The 24,228-nt window shown below is 53.0% G+C and overlaps 1 protein-coding gene across 29 annotated transcripts in view; it reads left to right on the top strand.

The window, feature by feature from the left end:
* The first annotated feature begins 1,599 nt into the window (after positions 1-1,599).
* IFT38 (intraflagellar transport 38) overlaps positions 1,600-24,228 on the top strand; it is a 46,677-nt gene continuing 24,048 nt past the window's right edge. For 3 of the 29 annotated variants that reach the window (XM_070064019.2, XM_070064014.2, XM_089321353.1), the window contains exons 1-7: positions 1,600-3,634; positions 5,891-6,002; positions 8,154-8,238; positions 10,269-10,448; positions 14,447-14,542; positions 18,016-18,099; positions 20,664-20,797. In XM_070064019.2, the coding sequence (XP_069920120.1) occupies positions 5,902-6,002; positions 8,154-8,238; positions 10,269-10,448; positions 14,447-14,542; positions 18,016-18,099; positions 20,664-20,797 (680 nt within the window). In that variant the 5' untranslated portion in view covers positions 1,600-3,634; positions 5,891-5,901. Of the gene's footprint in view, positions 3,635-3,655; positions 3,969-4,792; positions 4,986-5,890; positions 6,003-8,153; positions 8,239-10,268; positions 10,449-14,446; positions 14,543-15,228; positions 15,490-18,015; positions 18,100-20,663; positions 20,798-24,228 lie in introns of those variants that run through there. The other 26 variants (XM_051836257.3, XM_070064018.2, XM_089321351.1 and 23 more) reach the window with 23 other exon arrangements.

Genomic DNA, 24,228 nt, shown 5'->3' with positions numbered 1-24,228 from the left:
GCTTGTTGACTCCAGTTTGCCCTAACTGCAAAGCAGCACTTCAGATGCTGGTGGCCTGTTGTGAGCACACAAGCCCAGAATTAACACCTACCCTAGATCCAGCCCTCAACTGGGACTTCCCAGCCAGGACAGAGGCATGTAGGGAGAAGGGGATGGCAGGCAACAACACAGAAGGCTTGGCCCTTCCTCAGAGACTTTGCCTCAACCCAGTGATTACTCCTACTCATTCCTGCACGCGTTCATTTGGTCAGGCAGGTAACTTAACAAATAAATTCTGAAGACTTGTGTCGATTTGGGGATATAATCGAGAATGAGGCATAAAAAGCTCTCTGCTTTCATGGAGGTCACATGTCCAGATTAGAGACACAGAAGCAGAGGAGATAACAGTGATGTAACCGGGAGGAGGCTGGGGACGGTCCTGCTTTGGCGCAGGTGGTCAGACAGCCCTCCTTGACACAGTCATCTGGTGAGACCTGAGTGGGCAGAGGAGCCACCACACAAACAGCTGCAGTTGGGAAGAGCCCTCCAGGCAGAGGGGGCTGCAAGTGTCCGTCAGAGCACACAATGGGCAAGTTTAGGGGAAAGGCAGCCAGGGTGCATGGGACACAGGCGGTGAGGACCATGGTTGGGGCACCTGGGAGGCCAGGCTGAGGGGTTGAGTTTTATTCCAGATGTAATAGGAAGTCACTGGGTAGTCTTTTTCCTTTTAGAGTTTGGTTTTGCCCATGTTTCTTTTCAATATGGTAAAACTCACCCTTTAAGTCTTAAAGATTTATTTATTTGAAAGGCAGAGAGAGATTGATCTTCCATCTGCTGGTTCACTCCTCAACCATCTGTAATGAAGGGGCTGGGCCAGGCCAAAGCGAGGAGCCAGGAACTCCATCTGGTCTCCCACAGTGGGGAGACCCAAGCCCTAGGGCCCATTAGCAGGGAGCTGGATAGAAAGTGGGGTAGCCAGGACTCGGACTGTTGTAAGCTGTGACTTAACCCACTGAGCCACAATGCGGTTCCAAAATTCACCCTTTTTAGTGCACTGTTTTATGAGTTCTGACAAACACCTTACTGTCCTGTAACTACCACCACAATCAAGGTACAGAACAGAGCCATCTCCTCCCCAAATTATCTTGGACACCTTTGTAGCCAACTCCCCCTAGTAACCACTGGTCTGTTTTCTGCCTGTACAGTTTCTTTTTATTTGTTTTTTTTTTTTTAAGATTTATTTATTTATTTGAAAGTCAGTTACAGAGAGGCAGAGAGAGAGAGAGAGAGAGAAAGAGATAGGGAGAGGGAGAGAGAGAGAGAGAATGTTTTCTATCCGCTGGTTTACTCCCCAGATGGCCACAACAGCCCGAGCTGTGCCAATCCTAAGCCAGGAGCTTCTTCTGGGTCTCCCACGCAGGTGCAGGGCCCAAGGACTTGGGTGGTCTTCCTTCTGCTTTCCCAGGCTATGAGCAGAGAGCTGGATCGGAAGTGGAGCGGCCGGGACTCAAACAGACGCCCATGTGGGATGCCAGCACTGCAGGCGGTGGTGCCAGCCCCATGTGCAGTTTCATCTTGTCCTGTTCTCATATAAATGAATTATACAATGTGTAGCTTTTTTTTTTTGAGTCTGGCTTCTTTCACTTAGCCACGCATTGGAGACTCATTGTATAACAATGTGTCCTGAGTTTGCTCCTGTTTTGTTGCTGAGGGATATTTCATACAAGGGACTTCCACAGTTTATCCATTCTCAAGTTGACAGACACTTGGATGGTTTGCAGAATCAGGTGATTGCAAATAAAGCTGCTATAAACATTTAGATACGGGTTTTGACATAAATACAGGTTTTCATTTCCCTCTGGTAAGTACCTATTAGTGGGATTACTGAATCATAGTTTAAGTGTCTGCGTGTTTAACTTTACAAGAAACTATCAATCATTTCCAGAGCAGTTCAGGATGCTCGAAATTCCTTTCAAGTGTTTGGCATTGTCAGAATTGTTTGCTTGTGATTTTAACCATTTTAACAACTTCATAATGGTGTCTTGCTGTTGTTAATGTGTCTTTCCTTAATAACTGGTAATTCTGAGCATCTTTTCATTTGCTTGTTGTTAGTCATCCATATATCTTCTTTTGTGAAGTACCTGTTTAGGTTTTGGTCCATTTGCTAAACGGATTGTCCTGAGTGCTGAGTTCTTTATACACTCCAGATATGAGACCTGGTGTCAGATATGTGTTTTGTGCCTAACATCTCCTAGATGGTGGCTCATCTTTTAGTTTTCTTTTATATAGTGTTGTTAAATAAAATTTGTGGGAGTCATGTTAACAGACCAGACCAAGCAGAATGGAGTCCTACATGCGAGGTGCCTCATAATCCCAGTGAACTTGGAAATGGGCAAGCTTCCTCCCAAACAGGAAATTCACACAACCAATTAAAACCGTCAAGCGAGTCAACCCGAGCTAGCATGATAAGGAAATCCCCTGTGCCTTAACCTATACAAGGAAGGTAACCCGAAGTAACCTGATGTTAACCAGCCCGAATTTTCACTGCTGTTTCCTTGCTCCTGCTAAGCTTCCTTACAGAAGCCATGTCCGTTGGAGCACTTTTTTCATAGCAAGGATGATGCCGCAATCACAAATCCTAGTAACTGACAATCCCATCATTAAGCTCGACTTGTTGAAAAAAAAAACTTTTTAAAGATGTACTTCTTTATCTGAATATCAGAGTGCCCAAAGGAGGCAGGGAACTCCCCACATGGCTACAACAGCCAGGGTTGGGCCAGGCTGAAACCAGGAGCCAGGAATTCCATCCTGGTCTCCGGCTCGGGTGCCAGGTGCCTAAGCATTTCAGCCATCATCCGCTGCCTTTCCAGGCACACTGGCAGGAAGCCGCATCAGGAATGGAGCAGCCAGGACTTGAACGGGCGCCCCCAACGGAAGATAGCGCCGAAGCACAACCGTGGCTCTTGAACGTTCGTTTCTAAGCTGAGGAGCATACGTGTTGTATTATCGACGAAGTCCAACCTATCCTGAGAGAATCTGTTTAGGGAAAATGCTTCGGTATATTATATACTCATAAAACAGCTTGCTCAATCCAGGTTTCCTTCTAGAAAACGTAGTTTCAGGTTCTACACGTGGGCTTGCGGCACTTTAATTCCGTATACAGGGCCAGGTTGAGAAGGGGTCAGTTGTTCGCATGTGGGTTCCACAGCTCCTCGCGGAAGGTTATCCTCGCGCCACCACAGGCCTCAGTCGCTCAGTCCGGCACGGGACGCGTCGCCTCAGCAACCGGCCGGGTGCAGGGCGTGCCCGGAGGCCCCTGCGCCCGCGCGGGGCCGCCTTCCTCCCCGTCCACTCGTCCAGGTTCCTGTCATCTCACCATCCCCGCCCGTTCCAGGTACGGCTTCCGGTTAGGCACTCTGTGGGGACCGACCCTCGTGCTGGCCGGATGTCCCGCCAGAAGGGGCCGCGGTCGCCGGGACAAACGTCGGCGCGCGCAGCCTCCAGCCGATTTCCGGCTTGTCGCGAAGGCCAGGCGGCTGCGCATGCGCGGTCGGGACGAGCCGCCTTCGCTCGTGAACGCGGCGTCGTCGTTCGACGGTTCCGGAGGAGGGGCGCGAGGCCAAGCCTTCCACACAGGACGTAGAGGCAAAGCACTGTGCGTAGCACGCAAGAAGGACACGCGGCCCGGGAGTACATCGTTTATGGAAGGGAGAAGCAGTCTGTGAAGCCCCTGTCAGGCGCGCCAGCCGGGGCCACGTGTCCGTGTCGCCCTCGGCGTCCTCGCAGCGCCCCCTACGGCCCTCTTTGTGCGCCTGCGCCCGCCGCCGCGTTTCGGCTCGCGCCTTGTTTGGCCCCGGCCGCGCGCCGTCCCGGGCTCCGTGCGTTGCCATGGAGACCGGCGAGGCCCGGGGCTGCGGGCGGCGGGAGCGAGCGGCGGCGACCTGAGGCGCCGGGGGACGGAGGCAGCATGTCTTTCCGCGACCTCCGCAGTAAGGCGGCGCCTCGGCCCGGGCCTCGCGCGTCTCCCTGAGGCTGGGGGCCCCTCTGCCGGCCGCGTGCGCCTGGGGCCTCGGCCCCGTCTTCAGACATGTCGTGGAAGGCGGAGCTTTAAAAGAGGAGTTTGCCAGGGCGCAGAAGCGTTTTGGGGAAATCCGTGCGGTTCTTCCGCGAACTTTCCGCAGAGCCCGCCCCGCCCCCGGCTCTGCCTGTGGCGGTGGAAGGCTCTCGGCCTGCCCCCGGGCCGCGCGCGGCTGGTGCTCCAGTTGCCGCGTTGGGGATTCCCGGGAGAACGCAGGGGCTGTTCGGGGTGGGGGTGGGAAAGCCAGGAGAGCGGAGAGGGCGCTGGGGGATGATCGTGTTGGGCTTTAGGGCCTGCCGGGGGCTGCCGCGGGTGGAGCAGAGCCTGGCGTGGATTGCTGTGTGCGTGGAGGCCCCGAGCCCCGCCGGCCAGGGGGCGGGAGGGCGGGTGCCGGGACCCGCCGGTTACGTTCCGGCTGGTCGCCGTCGAGGGTAGGTGGGCTCGTGTGACCTGGAGCTAGGCCTGGGAGGAAGCGGAGGCGAAGGCTTAGGACCGAGCCACGCTGTGTGCTGTGTCTCTCTGCGGGCTCCCCCTGCGCAGGGGGTCCTGACAGGCCTCTCCCTGAGGTCAGCTCGCAGAGGACAGCGTGTGTCACGTGGAGGACGGTGCTCCCCTGAGATTTTGTCACTGAGCAGTGCCGCCATCCCGCTTTTTAGAGGTTCACGTAACGGCGTCCGCCTTGTTAAGCAAGTTCGCGCCTCCTTCGGCTCTGTTAGGAATTCCTCTTTTCTGCAGTGCAGATGTCCGGAGGCCACGTCCGCCCGCCCGCCCGCCGTGGCGAGACTCGCAGCCTCTGAGGTTGGCAGTTCTCGGTGACGACCAGCTACCAGATGGCCGTCTCCTCCCGCGAAGCCTTGTGAGAGGTCCCGCTCTGCTAGGGGGTGTCGATTTGCCCTTAAGTGAATGCCATGCGACTTCGTGGTGCGTGGTGAGGGGCTTGCTCGAATTAGGCTCCTCTTTGACACTACTACAGCGGAATTGCAGCACGCGGTGACCGCCGTGTGGTGGGAGGAAGCGTCTAGGCAGCACCTGAGTGGTGGAGGCCGCCGCTCTTTGCTGTTGCTCCATGCACACTGCCCCCAGAAGGAGTCCCTTGCTGCTTTGCTCTTTGCCTGCTCTGACCTTCTCTGCCGTGGTCTGAAAGCTGACCTAACCCCCGGTGCCCTGGTGGGCTATGTGAATTTTGAACGTCGTCTTCCCGGAGAGAAGGGAGAGACAGTCCCTAGTGAGGAAGCTCAGTTTTGGCACATGTAGGAACTCAAAAATGTTTGTTGTGTTCGTTTCCAAGTCCTGCTTTCTTCAGAGCACTGCAGGTTTTCATGAGGGGTCTCCAGCTGACACTACCAGTGCTCCTGTTACTGCTCCTGAATCTGTTTTATAATAAACCAAATATTGCTGTATAGATCACATACCATCTTAATATTTCTCTGAAAGCAAGGTAGCTAATCTTTAAAATTTGTGTATTAAAGTCCCCATATATGTTTGCTAAAAAAAAAAAAGTGAACTTTAATTTTCCCTTCCCAAACATCCACTATTAGCATGTTAAAATAATTTATAAGGCCAGGCATTTCTTGGTTTGAGGGTAGGAGAAAGATAGCAAAGAGAAATTCACAGCTAATCCATAAACCTCATTGTCCCACGTCATCATCACTTCTCTCATTGAACTTAAAGATGTAGAAGATTGGGTATTTTAAGTGTTACCTCCTTTTTATTATAAGCGTTGATAAGCAGGCCCTAAAGCTCTCAGTAGACGGGAGTAGGAGAGAAAGCAGGAGCAGGGTGAGTAGTTGTGGTTTAATGGGAAACTGGCTGATTTATCTTTTCTTTGGGCAGATTTCACAGAGATGATGAGAGCCCTGGGGTATCCACGGCATATTTCTATGGAAAATTTCCGCACCCCCAATTTTGGCCTTGTGTCCGAAGTGCTTCTCTGGCTTGTGAAAAGGTTTGAACTGCAGCTTTTCTGGTTTCTAAGATGGAATACTAGCTTTTATTTACTGGAAACCTAGAAATAAGACATTGTGATGCCAAAGAAAGAGTTAAATATTTCTGTTTGACAGACTCAGTTGTGACGTAGAAGTCATCTGTGTTGGGGCAGGCGTGGAGCCATCAAGACGTCTGCGTCCCACATCAGAGCGCCAGGGTTTCCCTCAGCTCCTGCCCCTGACCGCAGCTCTCTGCAGATGCACGCTCTGGGAGACGGCAGTGCTGGCTCACGTAGATGGGTTCCTGCCACCAGCATGACAGTCCGGGCGGGAGTTCCCTGCTCCTGGCCAAGGTGGACTTCTGGGAAGTGAAGCAGCAGACGGGGGCACACCCTCTGCTTGGTCTCTGTGGCTGTCTCTTTCTCACTGCTTCTCAAATAAATAAACAAACAAACATGTTTTTTTAAACTTGGCTAAATTAAAAGTATGCCACGAGGGGTGTTTGGCACAGTGGTTAAGTGGCCACTTGAGATAACCGTATGCCGTATTGCAGTGCCTGGTTCAGGTCCCAGCGCCTCCACTTCCCAGCCCGGCTTCCTGCTCATGTGCTTCCCTGTGGCAGCAGATGATGGCTCAACTGCCTGGGTCCCTGCCACTCAGATGGGAGACCCAGACTGGGTTCTGGGCTCCTGGCTGTTCTGGGTATCTGGGGAGTCACCCAGTAGATGAAGATCGATCGATCGATCGATCGATCTCTCTGTCAAATGAGATGAAGAAAAAGCAAGAGTTTACAAAAATTATGCTGTGGGAGAGTGGAATGAACCAGGCAGTGGTGAAGAGAGAAAATTCTCAGCCAAGGCCGGTGCCGCAGCTCACTAGGCTAATCCTCCGCCTGCGGCGCCGGCACACCGGGTTCTAGACCTGGTCGGGACGCCGGATTCTGTCCCGGTTGCCCCTCTTCCAGGCCAGCTCTCTGCTGTGACCAGGGAGTGCAGTGGAGGATGGCCCAGGTGCTTGGGCCCTGCACCCCATGGGAGACCAGGAGAAGCACCTGGCTCCTGGCTTCGGATGAGCGCAATAGGCTGGCCACAGCGCGGCGGCCATTGGAGGGTGAACCAATGGCAAAAGGAAGATCTTTCTCTCTGTCTCTCTCTCTCTCTCACTGTCCACTCTGCCTGTCAAAAAAAAAAAAAAAAAATTCTCAGCCAAGTGCTGGTGCAGACCTCTCTTGGCCCTAATACCGAGTGCCTGAGACCTTCCTGCACACTCTGATGAGTGCCCTACATTATATATAATTTAAATTTCTCTGTGTGTGATAAAACTCACAGACTTCCTGGTTGACATTTTTCCTGTTAAGAACCCAACAGTAAATACTTTACACGTTGCTTCCCATAAAATTCAGATGGTGTAGTATGTCTGGCACATACTCTCCTTTGTTCTTATAATGTAGACCCATCCTTGGCTTGCCAGCTGGACAGAATCACGTCAAGGGCTATGGTCTGCTAACCCTGATGAATTATCAATAATTAAAAGAAGTAGCTTCAACTCTGCAGCTTCTCAAAGCTAACTATTTAGACCTTACATTTCACAAAACTGTACGGTCTGAGACAGGTTTAATTTTGTAAGCTTAGCCCCACATTTGATTTTTGAAATCCATTAAACCTGTTCTTTTTAGAGTTTATATATTTGAGAGTCAGAGTTACAGAGAAAGAGAGGGAGCCACAGAGCCACAGAGAGAGGTCTTCCATCTGCTGGTTCACTTCCCAAATGGCCGCAATGGCCACAGTTGGACCAATCTGAAGCCAGGAGCCAGGAGCTGCTTCTGTGTCCCCCACATGGGTGGAGGGACCCAAACATTTGGGCCATTTTCTGCTCTCCCAAGCCATAGCAGAGAGCTGGATGGGAAGTGGAGCAGCTGAGCTCAAACTAGCACCCCTATGGGATGCTGACGACACAGGCAGAAGCTTAACCTACTACACCACAGCGCCAGCCCCTAAACCTGTCCTTAGGTAGGGCTTTGTCCCTGTGGTTTTCCATGTTACTCTTAAGGTTTCTGAGTCTTACCTTAGCTGGGACTTGGAGAGCCTCTTGTGGGAGCTCCGTCGTCCTGTGGGTGCCGTCTCTGTAGCACGCTTCTGCTGGACTCACTGTGTTTCTTCTCTCTCTGACAGGTATGAACCTCAGACTGACATCCCTTCTGACATAGACACTGAACAGGACCGCGTTTTCTTCATTAAGGCAATTGCCCAGTTCATGGTTAGTTGATAGTTTTTTGTTTCCAAAGATTTATTTTATTTTATTTATTTGAAAGGCAGAGTGACAGAGAGGGAGAGACAGAAACAGAGAGAACTCCGACCCTCTGGTTCACTCCCCAGCTGTCCACAGCTATTGCAGCCATTGTGGGGAGTGAACCAGCGGATGGAAGATCTGTCTCTACTCTCCCTCTCTGTCACTCTGCCTTTCAAATAATTTAAAAAAAATATTTTTTGGCTGGCGCCACGGCTCGCTTGGCTAATCCTCTGCCTGCAGTGCTGGTACCCCAGGTTCTAGTCCCGGTTGGGGCGCCGGATTCTGTCCCGGTTGCCCCTCTTCCAGGCCAGCTCTCTGCTGTGGCCCGGGAGTGCAGTGGAGGATGGCCCAAGTGCTTGGGCCCTGCACCCCATGGGAGACCAGGAGGAAGCACTTGGCTCCTGGCTTTGGATTGGTACAGCATGCCGGCCGTAGCAGCCATTTGGGGGGTGAACCAATGGAAGGAAGACCTTTCTCTCTATCTCTCTCTCTCACTGTCTAACTCTGCCTGTCAAAAAAAAAAATTAAAAAAAAAAAAAAACATGAAGTAATAAAGACTGCCTGTACTCTGCCTTCAGCCTAGCTGCCTTCCCCACAACCACTATGCTGTTCACATTTCTCCTGAAGTCCCTCTATCCATGCATGGTTTCCATGCTGCGCATTCACATGACCTTTCAGATGCACCCTCAGATGCATGGATCACAAATATTTTTTCCCCAAAATAAACTTACCTTTTAATGTTACTTTCCACCAACTATTTGAAATACCCTCATGTAAGCAAATTAGAATATATTAGTTTTTTTTTCCCTTTCTGCTGTACAAACGATAGCATAGCATATACCACTGGCTAGCATTTTACTTTTTTCACCTAATAGTGTGTTTTTGGAGAACTTGCCAAGTACATACAGAATTTCCTCATTTTCACTTAGCACCAGAGTGGTGCTGGCATGCATAGATGCCGTAATTTATGTAGGTAGACATTTAAGTTGTAACCAGCTTTTCTTCTTAGGGTTTGTTTTTTAAAAAAACTTGTGGTTTTTGAAAGAATGCTGTAACACATAATCTGTATATACTCTGTCACTTGTGTGCATGTAACCACAGAACAGGTTCACAGGATTAGCATTGCCAGGTCAAAGATATATGCATTTTTAATTTTCTCGTCTTTACCAAATAGTTCTTCATCGAGATTGCACCAGTTCACACACCTGCTTACAAGGTGCGAGTCACTTGAATTACCTTTTTTTTTATAATATTTATTTATTTATTTGAAAGGCAGAGAGAGGAGACACAGATCGTCTATCTGCTGGTTCACTCCTCAAAATGGCTGCAACGGCCAGGGAGCCAGGAGCCAGGAGCTTCAGCTGGCCAGGAGCTTCATCCAGGTCTTGCATGTGGGTGCAGGGGCCCAAATACTTGGGCTATCTGCTGCTGCTTTCCTAGCACATTAGCAGGGGCTGGATCATAAGTAGAGCAACCAGGACTGGAACCAGCACCCATATGGGATGCTGGCATTGAAGGCAGCAGCTTAACCTGTTATGCCACAGCGCTGGCCCCTTGAATTACTTTTTATTCCATTAGATTATATCCTACTTGTTGGCAGAGACCTTTTTTTTAGATTTTTTAATCTTTGAAAGGCAGAGATAGAGGGAGAGAAAAAGAGATATCTATTTGATGGTTCACTCCCCAGTGATAGATGTAGCTGGGCCAGATGAAAGCCAGGAACCAGGAGCTTCTTCTGGGTCTCCCACATGGGTACAGTGGCCCAAGTACTCAGGCCATCTTTTGCTGCTTTCCCAGGAGCATTAGCAGGGAGCTGGGTTGGAAATTGGATTGAACCGGCTCCCATATGGGATGCTGGCACTACAGGTAGAGGCTTACCCTGCTACACCACAGCGCTAGCCCCACCCGGAACAGACATTTTCAAATTACCTACATGGGTTTGCCTTAGACATTACGTGGAAGGGACCTTAGACTTTTTCTTTTTTGTCTAAAAATAGGCTACTAAGGCGCATATAAAACTCAACACAAAGAAGCTTTACCAGGCCGATGGGTATGCAGTGAAGGAGTTGCTGAAGGTTACGTCCGTGCTTTATAATGCTATGAAGACGAAAGGGATGGAGGGCTCTAAGCCAGGAGAGGAAGACGTCAGCAAGTTCAAGTTTGATCTTGCCTCCAAGGTGAGGGCGACAGAAGGCTTGCGTGGACGGACAGAAGATTCCTTCCTCTGCCTCTTCCTCAGGGCACCGCCGCTTCTTCCTGTGGTCTGAGGGCCGCTTGCCAGCTAGAGCCGTCAGCGTTTATACAGAAGCGCGGCTGCAGGGATGAACGCGATTACTGAAGGCCTGGCGTTTCCAGCCAGGTGTGGGCGGAGGGGACTGGGTCCTGTGTCCCCAGTGCTCTGCGGGGGCGGCAGGCTGAGCAGTGGTGCTGAGTGTGCGTGCACAAGTCCGGCAGCGTCAGAGCCGTGGCGAGCGGCGAGGCAGTGCTGGGCGCTCCGGAGGGCTGGGGCCCCGGTGGCGTTCAGCAGAGATCTGAGGGGGCGCAGTGGGCCATGCAGGCGGGTGGGGCTGAGCAGTCTGTGCTGAGAATTGCTCTGTAGTTCTGAGGAAGAGCAAGGGAGCTGTGAGATGAGGGCCAGAAGGGAAGGCCGTGGCAGGCCTTCGGCACCTGGAAAGCCTTGGACTTACTCTGAAGACAGACGTACGTGCCTGGAATCCCTACTGAAAGCCGCACTGCGGCCGCCTGGTTTGCTGTCAGACCATGGGAGGAGGCTGTTTAGGAAGCAGCAGATGCCAGGACTCTGGGCAGAGAGGGCGTGGGGAGGCCGAGGGCAGGAGCTGTCTGGTGTGGAGGTGCAGAGGTCACAGGCAAAGTGAAGGCTCCGTTGCTGGACACTTGCCATAATGGTGAGAGTCGGGTGGGTGTGTGCAGACACGGAGGCCTGTCTGTCGAAGGAGTTGCTAGCCGGAGGCGAAAGCAGTTGTTTTTTGTTTTTGTTTTTGTTTTTTTAAGATTTATTATTTGGCCGGCGCCGCGGCTCAACAGGCTAATCCTCCGCCTGTGGCGCCGGCACACCGGATTCTAGTCCTGGTTGGGGTGCTAGATTCTGTCCCGGTTGCCCCTCTTCCAGGCCAGCTCTCTGCTGTGGCCAGGGAGTGCAGTGGAGGATGGCCCAAGTGCTTGGGCCCTGCACCCACGTGGGAGACCAGGAGAAGCACCTGGCTCCTGCCATCGGATCAGCGCGGTGCACCGGCCGCAGTGTGCCAGCCGCGGTGGCCATTGGAGGGTGAACCAACGGCAAAGGAAGACCTTTCTTTCTCTCTCTTTCTCTCTCTCTCTCACTGTCCACTCTGCCTGTCCAAAAAAAAAAAAAAAAAAAAAAGATTTATTATTTATTTGAAAGGCAGAGTTAAAAAGAAGAAGAGGCAGAGAGAGAGGGAGAGAGAGAGAGAGATCTTCCATCCACTGGTCCACTCCCCAGATGGCCACTGCCTGTCTGAAGCCAGGAGCTTCTTCTGGGTCTCCCACGCAGGTGCAGGGGCCCAAGCACTTGGGCCACTGCTTTCCCAGGCCAGAGCAGAGAGCTGGATTGGAAGTGCAGCAGCTGGGACTTGAACTGGCGCCCGTATGGATGCCGGCGCTGCAGGTGGCAGCTTTACCTGCTGTGCCACAGCCCTGGTCCCTGTAGTAGTTTTTGTCCTGTGAGGTGCAGGGAAGCACTGGGAGTGGAAAAGCCCTGGCTGCAGAACTGGGATCAGGAAGGGGTCCTCAAGGCTGCCCCGCCCATCTGGAGACCTCCGTGCAGAGCTGCAGCCCTGGCTGCAGAACTGGGATCAGGAAGGGGTCCTCAAGGCTGCCCCGCCCATCTGGAGACCTCAGTGCAGAGCTCAGGTCTAAGGTACCTTGCCAGGAGTACATCCGCTGGTTCGCTCCCCAAGTGGCCGCAGCAGTGGAGCTGGGCCAATCCAAAGCCAGGGGCCAGGAGCTTCTTCTGGGTCTCCCACGTGGATGCAGGGGCCCAAGCATTTGGGCCATCTTCCACTGCTTTCCCAGGCCATAAGCAGGGAGCCAGATGGGAAGTGGAGCAGCTGGTACCTGAACAGGCACTCGTATGGGATGCCAGAGCCATAGGTGGTGGCTTAGCCTGCTACGTCACAGTGCCAGCCCTGGAACCTGAGTTCTTGACATGGCTGTCATCGGAGGCCGCGGTACCCTAGCTGGGCCCTTGTTGTGTGGAGATGGCAGCTTCCCCATGAGGGATGACGGGTAAATCTTGTAATCACCTGATGTTGGGTGTGAGCGCCAGGCTCTCACTGGAGTAATTAGCCATACCAAGGAGTGGGGGACGCCCAGCCCTTATGAGGCCTGTGAAGTCATTTGATCTGGCCCTGCCAAGGCAAGAGCAGGCAGGACTCATACTTCAATAAATCTATAGCAGGCTAATTTGTACTTGATAATTTAAAAAAATTTTTTTAGATTTATTTATTTACATAGAGAAGGAAAGGAAGAGAGAGAGAGGGAGGGAGGGAAGATGGGTGGGTAGGTGGGAGGGAGGGAGGGGTCTTCCATCCACTGGTTGACTCTCCAATGGCCGCAATGGCCAGCACTGCGCTGATCTGAAGCCAGGAGCCAGGAAATTCTTCCAGGTCTCCCACGTGGGTGCAGAGGCCCAAGAACTTGGGCCATGTTCTACTGCTTTCCCAGGGCATAGCAGAGAGTTGGATTGGAAGTGGAGTAGCCAGGACTCAAACCAGCACCCATAAGGGATGCCGGCACTGCAAGTGGTGGCTTCACCTGCTACGCCACAGCACAGGCCCCTGATTTATTTATTTATTTATTTGAAAGTTGGAGTTACGGCCGGCGCCGCGGCTCACTAGGCTAATCCTCCGCCTAGCGGCGCCGGCACACCAGGTTCTAGTCCCGGTCGGGGCGCCGGATTCTGTCCCGGTTGCCCTTCTTCCAGGCCAGCTCTCTGCTGTGGCCAGGGAGTGCAGTGGAGGATGGCCCAGGTGCTTGGGCCCTGCACCCCATGGGAGACCAGGAAAAGCACCTGGCTCCTGGCTCCTGCCATCGGATCAGCGCGGTGCGCCGGCCGCAGCACGCCGGCCGTGGCGGCCATTGGAGGGTGAACCAACGGCAAAGGAAGACCTTTCTCTCTGTCTCTCTCTCTCACTGTCTACTCTGCCTGTCAAAAAAAAAAAAAAAAAAAAAAAGTTGGAGTTACACAAAGAGAAGGAGAGGCAAAGAGAGAGAGAGAGGTCTTCCATCCACTGGTTCACTCCCCAGACGCCTTGATGGGGAAGCCGTGAGGTAGAGGAGTGTGACGGAGCTGTGACCTGCTCCACTGCTGAGAGTGGGCAAAGAGGAGAGTGCTGCAGAGGCGAGGGGGGAAAGCCGGGGCTAGGGAGCGTCTTGGGGCCGGGCGGGGGGAAGCTGGAGCTGGGGACTAAGGAGATGAGAAGGAAGCTGCCGTGAAGGGAGAGTTGCCGCTGGATTGGACGGTGGGAATTAGTGGGCGGGGCGGGGCGGGGCACGGTTCTGTTTTGGCTCTTTGCAAAGGTGGGCACGTTCAAGGAGGAGTGGGAGTGGCACGTCCTGAGAAGGCTGTGCGCAGGGCCAGGTCCAGAGTCGCCATCTTGCTGCAGTAGCTCCCCCCGTGCGAGCCTGGGCTGCCTGGCGGTGCTGAGTGGTTGCCCCACGGCCTCACAGCAGCCCCGTGAGGAGAGGGAGAGGAAGCTAACAAGAGACCTCCGGGGTGCTGCCGTCAGGCGTATGCCCTCAGTTTGCCCTGTCCTTTGGTCACCCCACCACTTTTGGGGGGCTTACTGTAACCTCAAATAGGAAGCATGTCCGCTTTCTCCCTCCTTCAAAAAGTTTATGGAAAATTGACATCACCTTTTCAGTCCTCTTTCCGCTCTGAAGACTCCCTGTACCTCCTGGGCGTGGATCCAGCTTGCCTTGACGTTGGATTCTCAGTCGGGGGTCCTGGAAGTGGCCCCACTCGTGCTCGGCTCAGTGTGTTCTGAGCAGCCATCCTGGGGCGCTCTTCTGTGCCTGGTGGGCATGCGCCCTGTGAGCCAGCATCCACTCGCAGGTGGCAGTTGTGCTAACAGACTGGTTGTGACTGTCCTTTGGGATCCCTCACTGAGGCTTGTGTTTGGCATTTCCCTTCCAGGTGGCAGACTTGAAAGCAGCCAGGCAGCTTGCTTCTGAAATCACCTCCAGAGGAGCGTCTCTGTACGACTTGCTGGGCAAGGAGGTCGAGCTCAGGGTGAGCAGCGCTGAGCGGCTTCCGTCGTCGCCGGGCACAGCTCCTCGTCGCTTCTGTTTCTCCCTTTTCAGCTCCCTTGGTTTCCTTCGCGCGTGTGTGATTACATACTACGTGGGAGACTGCTATAGTCCTGCCGCTGGCACGCACTGGTCGGGGGTGGCGGGTCCGGGCGTGTGGCTGCGCCCGTGCCACCTGTGCTGCCCCTGGTGCTTTTCCTCATGACCTCCTCGGCCTCAGCCTCCTCCTTGACAGATGCCCAGCTGAGCCCATGCACCCAGCCCTTGCTGCCCAGTGGTCTCACCTGGGGATCTTTAAGTACTCCTGAAGCCTGACTTTGGTTGTCGTTGGTGTGACCTGGGCATTGGGAGTTTCCGAAGTCTCTGGACAGCAAAGTCTGGGATCAGTGATTGGCAGCGCTCCCAGTGAGCCGCAGTGGATACGACCTTGGAAGCTGGGCTGCAGTCCTTATTCTGTCCGCTGCCGTTAAGCAGCTGTTGAGGAGTGGGTTCTCCACTGCTGAGTGTTAGACCCCTACCAGTGGTCGGCCGGTCTGGGCCAGAGAACCCGGCATCAGGATTTAAACGTCTCCAGGTGATTCCAGCACACAGCGGAGTTTGGGAATCACAATTTAGGAAGAAACGGAGTAATGCCGAGTCCTTACCTGTGAGACCGATGGCACTTGGAGCCTGCAGTCTGGGACTGACATGAAGCTTTTCCCTCACTTGCCCTCGGGTGTGCCGCCATTGCCCGTGACCTCTCGGTGTTGCCTGGGTTCTGGCAGCTCTGGTACAGGGCGATGTTTTCCTCCTGCCCCCAGAAACACTGAAAGAGGAAGTCTGGGTGCCAGGTCACCACACCTCCTCATCCTGTGTTGGCCTCATGGTTGCTACCTCGTGAAGTGTGGTTGGCAGAACCAAGGTGCCGCTGAAGTCCATGAGCTGATGCAGGTGACTAGTGAGGCGAGGCGGGGCTTTCCGTGGTTTCTGTTTATAGTGCAGTAGTGTATTGTGGGTATGCATGTTCCTAAGAGACCCGGAGATAGGAGGGAGACACTTGCGCCCTGTCAGTGGAGCCAAGGCGTCCTGTGAGGCTTCCCAGCAGCCCCGGGGATCTCTGAAGGGAGCACCTCTCAAGTCTGGGTACAGGCACGGTCGGAGGCGGAGCCAGCCCAGGGTCTGAGTTCATGGGCTCAGTAAGCAGTTTCTGAGTAGCAGCAGCCAAGGCAAGCAGCGAGCTCTCCCGCTTCGGGTAGAGGGCAGTCCCTGCTTGCAGTGTTTCCCAGTGGGGAGATGAGCTGAGCCCCTCAGTAAAGGAAGCCTAAGACCGAGTTTGGTGGAGTGCCCAGGAACCGTGTCTTAGTCGCGTGGGCTGCTGCATGGCATCCACTAACCTGGGGGTGTATGAACAACACATGTTTGTTCCTCACTGTTCTGGAGAGTGGAGATTCTGGATCAGCACCCCAGCAGACTTGATACCTGGCGAGAGTGCTCCTCCTGGGCGGGGCCTTCCTGCTGCTGCTCACGTGGAAGAAGGGGCACAGAAGCTCGTGAGGGTCCCTTACCAGGGCACTACCCTGTTCCTCAGTGTACCACCCTCAGGACCTCACCTGCTGGTACCATCACAGTGTGAGTTACGGTTTCAGCACAGGGACTAGGGAGGTGTAGCAAACTTTGTAGCTCAGCCTCGTGAGGTACCCAGGACTGCCATTAGTCACAGATGCCTGCCTTGATCAGCTAACGGTTAAAGCCAGGGTTGGGCCAAGGTGACCGTTCTCACGCTGCACTTGCCAATGATAGGCTCCGGAGAGTGACTTAGTCACCAGAAAGGCCGTGGAGGCCGGCAGGGCTGCAGGCAGCAGGTGCAGGTGCAGGTGCAGGAGCAGGTGTGAGAGAGAGGGGACAGTGAGGGGCTGAGACAGCAGGAGCAGGTGCAGGAGCAGGTGTGAGAGAGAGAGGGGACAGTGAGGGGCTGACAGCAGGTGCAGGAGCAGGTGTGAGAGAGAGAGAGGGGACAGTGAGGGGCTGAGACAGCAGGTGCAGGTGTGAGAGAGAGAGGACAGTGAGGGGCTGACAGCAGGTGCAGGTGTGAGAGAGAGGGGACAGTGAGGGGCTGAGACAGCAGGAGCAGGTGTGAGAGAGAGAGGGGACAGTGAGGGGCTGAGACAGCAGGTGCAGGTGCAGAAGCAGGTGTGAGAGAGAGAGGGGACAGTGAGGGGCTGAGACAGGTGCAGGTGCAGAAGCAGGTGTGAGAGAGAGAGGGGACAGTGAGGGGCTGAGACAGCAGGTGCAGAAGCAGGTGTGAGAGAGAGGGGACAGTGAGGGGCTGAGACAGCAGGTGCAGGTGCAGGTGTGAGAGAGAGAGGGGACAGTGAGGGGCTGAGACAGCAGGTGCAGGTGAAAGAGAGAGGGGACAGTGAGGGGCTGAGACAGCAGGTGCAGGTGCAGGTGTGAGAGAGAGAGGGGACAGTGAGGGGCTGACAGCAGGTGCAGGAGCAGGTGTGAGAGAGAGAGGGGACAGTGAGGGGCTGAGACAGCAGGTGCAGGTGCAGGTGTGAGAGAGAGAGGGGACAGTGAGGGGCTGAGACAGCAGGAGCAGAAGCAGGTGTGAGAGAGAGAGGGGACAGTGAGGGGCTGAGACAGCAGGTGCAGGAGCAGGTGTGAGAGAGAGAGGGGACAGTGAGGGGCTGAGACAGCAGGTGCAGGTGCAGAAGCAGGTGTGAGAGAGAGAGGGGACAGTGAGGGGCTGAGACAGCAGGTGCATGTGCAGGTGTGAGAGAGAGAGGGGACAGTGAGGGGCTGAGACAGCAGGTGCAGGTGCAGGTGTGAGAGAGAGAGGGGACAGTGAGGGGCTGAGACAGCAGGTGCAGGAGCAGGTGTGAGAGAGAGAGGGGACAGTGAGGGGCTGAGACAGCAGGAGCAGGTGTGAGAGAGGGGACAGTGAGGGGCTGATAGCAGGTGCAGGTGCAGGTGTGAGAGAGAGAGGGGACAGTGAGGGGCTGAGACAGCAGGTGCAGGAGCAGGTGTGAGAGAGAGAGGGGACAGTGAGGGGCTGAGACGGCAGGTGCAGGAGCAGGTGTGAGAGAGGGGAACAGTGAGGGGCTGACAGCAGGTGCAGGTACAGGTGTGAGAGAGAGAGGGGACAGTGAGGGGCTGAGACAGCAGGTGCAGGTGCAGGTGTGAGAGAGAGAGGGGACAGTGAGGGGCTGAGACAGCAGGTGCAGAAGCAGGTGTGAGAGAGAGGGGGGAATGGTGCTGAGTTTACGTTCACTCACGGAGTTAGAGACAAGTCCAGGAAGGCACTCGGATCCCAGAGGGCATTTGAGGGAGGAGACGGTGGGGGTGTTTGGCATCAGAGACCCACGTTCTAGTGAAACTTGTGAGAATCAGTCCATTAGTCATGTCTAGATCTAAAAATGCTGGGTTTGAAACAATTTTTGTGAAAATATACGGAGATTATTTTATTGTTTCTCCTAGGAACTGAGAACAGAAGCCATTGCAAGACCTCTGGAAATCAATGAGACTGAAAAAGTGATGAGAATTGCAATAAAAGAGATTTTGGTAAGATTACTCTCCTTTTATTTATTCGAAAGGCAGAGTTAGAAAAAGGGAGAGACAGAGAGAGAGAGATCTTCCATCCACTGCTTCACTCCCCAAATGGCTGCAGCCATCAGGGCTTTGCTAGGCTGAAGCCAGGCGCCAGGAGCCTCATCTGGGTCTCCCTTGTGGGTGCAGAGGCCCAAGGACTTAGGACATCTGCTGCTGCTCTCCCAGGCCATTAGTAGGGAGCTGGACTTCAATTGGCACTGCTCTGGCCACTGCAGCCATCTGTAGCAAACCAGCAGACGGAGGAACTCTGTCTGCCTCTGCCTCTCTAACTCTGCCTTTCAAATAAATAAAGAGATTTCTTTTTAAAAGGGAGCTGGATTGGAAGTGGAGCAGTTGTGAGTTGAACAAGCACTCATATGGGATGCTGGCATTGCAGAAGGTAGCTTAATGTGCTGTGCCACAACACCAGCCCCTATTTATATTTTTATGCTTGGGACTCAAAATACCAATTTCCTACCTGTGCAGTATGTAGCAAACTAGACCTGGTAACAAGAAATGTGTTAGTGGGGAAATGCAGAATTTAGAGAATGTTTAAGGTTACCTGATTTGTTTTCTGCTGTTGTTTTTTTTTCCCTCATTATAACTAATAGTTTCTCAAAAAATTATTTTATTTATTTGAAAGTCAGAGAGAGAAGGAGAGGCAGAGAGAGGTTCCATTGGTTCACTCCTCAAATGACTGCAACAGCCAGAGCTGAGCTGATCCAAAGCCAGGAGCCAGGAGCTTCTTCCTGGTCTCCCATGCAGGTGCAGGGGCCGAAGCACTTGGACCATCCTCCACTGCCCTCCCAGGCCACAGCAGAGCTGGACTGGAAGAGGAGCAACCGGGACTAGAACCCGGCGCCCTATGGGATGCCGGTGCCGCAGGTGGAGGATTAACCAAGTGAGCCACAGCACTGGTCCCAGCACTAACATGTTAATAGTAACACACCCCAGAGGCTGGTACTGTGGGGCAGTGGTTAAAGCCCCATCCCATAGGGTGCCGGTTCGAGTCCTGGGTGCTCCTATTCTGATCCAGCTCTCTGCTATGGCCTGGGAAAGCAGTAGAAGATGGCCCAAGTCCTTAGGCCCCTGCACCTGCGTGGGAGACCTGGAAGAAGCTCCTGGCTCCTGGTATCAAATCAGCTCAGCTCTGGCCGTTGCAGTCATTTGGAGAGTGAACCAGCGGATTGAAGTCTTCTCTCTCTCTTCTGGCTCTACCTCTCTAACTGTTTTTCAAATAAATAAAATAATTCTTAAAAAAAAAAAAAAGAGTAGAACACCCCAAAGAGGGCACAGTTAATTTCTTGGAGGACACCTCTTAAGTAATCTCGCTGTTGGGAAATACCTGTGATACTTAGAATGAGTTAGGAAGTATACGTCATTTATTTCAGAAAACCAGGAAGAATGTTTGTACTTACACATTGATCTCTGTCATGTGATGAACAGCTGTCTTTAAAAGATCATTTGTATTTTTAAGGTCAAATCAATCAAAATGGGTTTTAATCTGAGTCAGAGAAATAGTTGCCTTTGACTTGAGCTGTTCAGAAAGAAGGCTGCCTTTGCTGCCGCGAGGGTGAGCACGTGTCCCCACTGCAGCCTCTGAGCAGTGGTGGGTGCTTCGTGGCACGGCTTTCTCAGCTGTGGCCAGTGATGGTCAGACCAAAGCAGTGAAACAGCACGTTGCCTTGTGGACCTGCAGGTCAGCAGTCGGAAACCTTTGTGGGCGCTGCCACCTGTGCCCTCGGGCACCTCATGCAGGGATGGAAGTCAGCACGTGGGGACGCAGTTCCATATCCAGCTGGGCTCCCAGCGCAGCAGACGGGAACTCGGAGTTCTCAGGCGCTGACCCAGCCAGCCTCCCTAACCACACCAGCGGGAAGACGCTGATGTTCGCACTGATACACTTGTTTCACGTGAGCTCTAACAGGGCACAGAGAAGTCTGTCGTTATCGGCAGTGGTCCCCTTCCTCTCTGCTCAGCCCTACTGCCCCAGGGCGCCTGTCCCACCACTGCCCAGACCCCTGTGGCCAGGCTTGGCCACTGCCTTCACTAGCAGAGTGGCTTCTGTTGCCAGCATGAGGGCAGAGGAACCTTCGCACTCAGTCCCGACAGGAGTGGGTTAGGGCTGAGCCCAGCTCATGTTTCTTTTTTGCCGTCTTGTAAGTAAAGCCACACTTTCGTGTGCATGTGTTCTGAAAGTGGATATTTCTAGCCAGGGGAGCAGTCTGAACGGTGTCAAGGGCAAGTAAGTGTTCACAGAGAGGTGTCTCCAGTCCCCTAAAGGTGAGCTCGGCAGATCGCAGGCCTCTGTTTTGGGCTGTGTCCCCGGGCAGAAACACCCACTTTTCATGAGAAGAAGAAAAAAAAAGGATTTTTCCCTTGAGTCTCTCTGACTTCCCCCTAGAAATAGTTACGTGAGTCATTTTTGTTTGTTCGCTGCATGATGTTGATGGCTGAGTTGAAAAGCTCCCCTCTTGCAGGAGTCAGGGTGGCAGTCCTCACTGGCTCCTTGTCTCCTTGTCTCCTATCTTACACAGGTGCAAGTTCAGAAGACAAATGACCTGCTCAATAACGTTGCCTCTGATGAAGCTAATTTAGAAGCCAAAATTGAAAAAAGAAAATTAGAACTGGAAAGAAACCGGAAGCGTCTCCAGAGCCTGCAGAGTGTCAGGTATGAAGCCAGAGGACTGAGTAGAAAGAGGTCTTCGAAGTTAGAACAGTAACTGCGGTTGACAGCAGTTCATTGACTATTCCAGAAGAGCTGGTAGAGGGGATTTTGAATAGTCCTGATATAAAGAAAGGGTGAATGTCTAAGGTGACATGTATGCCATTTGCCCTGATCATGAAACATTATATACATGTAATAGACTGTCAGTGTACTGCAAAAATATGTACAATTACTATGTGTCAATTTTTTTTAAAATTAATTTATTTAATTTTTTGACAGGCAGAGTGGACAGTGAGAGAGAGAGACAGAGAGAAAGGTCTTCCTTTTTGCTGTTGGTTCACCCTCAAATGGCCGCCCCAGCCGGCGTGCTGCGGCTGGCGCACCGCGCTGATCCAATGGCAGGAGCCAGGTGCTTCTCCTGGTCTCCCATGGGGTGCAGGGCCCAAGCACTTGGGCCATCCTCCACTGCACTCCCGGGCCACAGCAGAGAGCTGGCCTGGAAGAGGAGCAACCGGGACAGAATCCGGCGCCCCGACCGGGACTAGAACCCGGTGTGCCGGCGCCACAAGGCGGAGGATTAGCCTAGTGAGCCATGGCGCCGGCCACTATGTGTCAATTTTTAAAAAATAGTTTAAAAATAAATTGTAAGAAAGTAAGTTGGGGCTGGTGTTGGAGCATAGTATGCTCAGCCTCCACCTGTGGCACCAGGGTCCCATTTGGGCGCCATTTCATGTGTGGGCTGCACTTCTTCTGATCCAGCTCCCTGCACATGGCCTGGGAAAGCAGTAGCAGATGGCTCAAGTGCTTGGGCCCCTGCACGTTTGTGAGAGACCTGGAAGAAACTCCTGGCTTCTGACTGGCCCAACTCTTGATGGCATTTGAGGGGTGAACCAGAGGATAGAAGACCTTTCTCTGTGTCTCTCCCTCTGTCTGTAACTGTAACTCAGCCTCTCAAGTAAATAAATAAAAAAATCTTAAATAAGGCAGTTAGGGGAGGCATTTGTCCTAGCAGTTAAGACATTGGGATAAGGGGCTGGCACTGTGGTGCAGCGGGCTAAAGCTGCGGCCTGCAGCATCGGCATCCCATATGGGTGCCAGTTCGAGTCCCAGTTGCTCCACTTCCGATCCAGCTCTCTGCTATGGCCTGGGAAAGCAGTGGAAGATGGCCCAAGTCCTTGGGCCCCTACACCCATGTGGGAGACCAGGAAGACGCTCCTGGCTCCTGGTTTCAGATCAGCTCAGCTCTGGCCATTGCGGTCATTTGGGGAGTGAACCAGCAGGTGGAAGACACCCCCCCCCCCAATCTGGATCTACCTCTCACTGCTCTCACTGTAACTCTTTCAAATAAATAAAATCAGAAGAAAAAAAAAAGACATTGGGATAAGACACCTGCACCCCATATCTGATGGCCTGGGTTCAGTATCTATTTTGGGCTCCAGATTTGAACTTTCTGCTAGTGTAGACCCTGAGAGGCAGCAGTAATGGCTCAAGTAGTTGGATTCCTGCCACCCAGGTGAGAGACTTGAATTTAGTTCCCAGCTTCAGCCCAACCCTGGCCATTGCGGCCATCTGGGGAGTGAACCAGCAGCTAGGGGCTATCTCTCTGTCTCCATCTTTCATTATCTCTGCTTCTCAAATAAAGTGAAGGTACATTGTGGTACAGCAGGTTAAGTTACTGTTTTTGACAACAGCATCCCAGTTTGAATCCTGCCTGCTCTGCTTCTGATCCAGCTCTCTGCTGTGGCCTGGGAAAGCAGTGGAAGACGTCCCAAGGACTTGGGCCCCTGCCCCCTGGGGAGACCTGGAGGAGTTCTGGGCTCCTGGCTGACCTGGCCTAGTCCAGGCGTTGTGGCCGTTTGGGAAATGAGTCATGGATGAAGCTTCTCTCCCTTTCTCTCTGTTTTGGTCTCTCTCTCTCCCCCCTTCTCTGTCACTCTGACTTTCAAGTAAATAAATAACTGTTTTAAAAACTTGAATTAGGCCAGCGCTGCAGCTCACTAGGCTAATCCTCCACTTGCGGCGCCGGCACACCAGGTTCTAGTCCCGGTCAGGGCGCCGGATTCTGTCCCAGTTGCTCCTCTTCCAGTCCAGCTCTCTGCTGTGGCCCAAGTGCTTGGGCCCTACAACTGCATGGGAGACCAGGAGAAGCACCTGGCTCTTAGCTTCAGATCAGCGCGGTACGCCTGCCGCAGCCATTGTCGGGTAAACCAACGGAAAAGGAAGACCTTTCTCTCTGTCTCTCTCTCTCTCTCACTGTCCACTCTGCCTGTCAAAAAAAACCCAAAAAACAAAACAAAACACCTTGAATTAAAGGAAGGACAAAGACTGAGGGATTAGAAGGTGATACTAACTCCTTGAGCAGTGAGGAAGCCTGCATAAGCCATCCATTGTTTGGGAACACGTATGTGTTGCTTGCTCCACTGAGCAGACTGCCAAACTCTTCTCTTTCTTGCTTTTAATCTGTATGGAAACTGCTTAATTCTTTAAGCTTTTTAACTTCTTGGAATGCAAGCCAAAGTAACCTAGATGTTCTCCAAAGATCTTGCCATAAATAAGTGGAGATGGAAATTTACTCCCATCTCTTAGTTTGAGTAGATTCTAGATTTTGATAACTCCTCACCGGTCAGTTCATGTTGCTAGTGACTCCACCTCGTTGGAAGTACATTTTCAGGGAATATGGATGGATCATAGTGGTACAAAACACCTAGATCAATGGAGTCTTTTGAAAAAAAAAATTTATTTGTTCATTTATTTGAAAAACAGAGTGGGAGCAGGTAGGAAGATTGATTGATCTTCTGTCCACTGGTTCACTCCCCAATGACCACAGCAGTCAGGAGCCAGGAGCCAGGAGCTCCATCCTGGTCTCCCATATGGGTGGCAGGGGCCCAAGTACCTGTGCCATCTTCTGCCTTCCCAGGCACATCAGCAGGGAGCTCTACTGGAAGCAGTGCTCCAGTGTGGAATGCTGCTGAGGCCGCAGACAGCAGCTTGACTTGCTATACCACAACGCCGGCACCAAGTAGAGCCTTTGTAAAAATTATTTATGTATTTATTTGAGAAAGGGAGGGAGAGAGAAAGGTCTTCATCCACTGGTTCACTCCTCAAATGGCTGCAACGGCTGGAGCTGAGCCAATTGGAAGCCAGGAGCTTCTTCCGGGTCTCCTGTGCCAGTGCTGGGGCCCGGCCACTTGGGCCATCTTCCGCTGCTTTCCCAGGAATGAGCAGAGAGCTGGATCTGAAGAGGAGCAGCCAGGACATGGACCCGTGTCTACATAGAATGCTGGTACCACAGGTGGAGGCTTAGCCTACTATGCCACAGTGCCAGCCCCAGTCTGTCTGAAATCTCTGCTATGGCCTGGGAAAGCAGTTAAAGATGGTCCAAGTCCTTGGGCCCCTGCACCCTTGTGGGAGACCCGAAAGAAGCTCCTTGCTTT

This window comes from Oryctolagus cuniculus, chromosome 19, assembly GCF_051225735.1.
Source record: "Oryctolagus cuniculus isolate XC-2025 breed Fujian yellow rabbit chromosome 19, ASM5122573v1, whole genome shotgun sequence".
In the NCBI taxonomy this organism is placed as follows: domain Eukaryota; kingdom Metazoa; phylum Chordata; class Mammalia; order Lagomorpha; family Leporidae; genus Oryctolagus; species Oryctolagus cuniculus.
The sequence above is the reverse complement of the archived record's forward strand: the minus strand, read 5'-3'. Positions and strand labels throughout refer to the sequence as shown.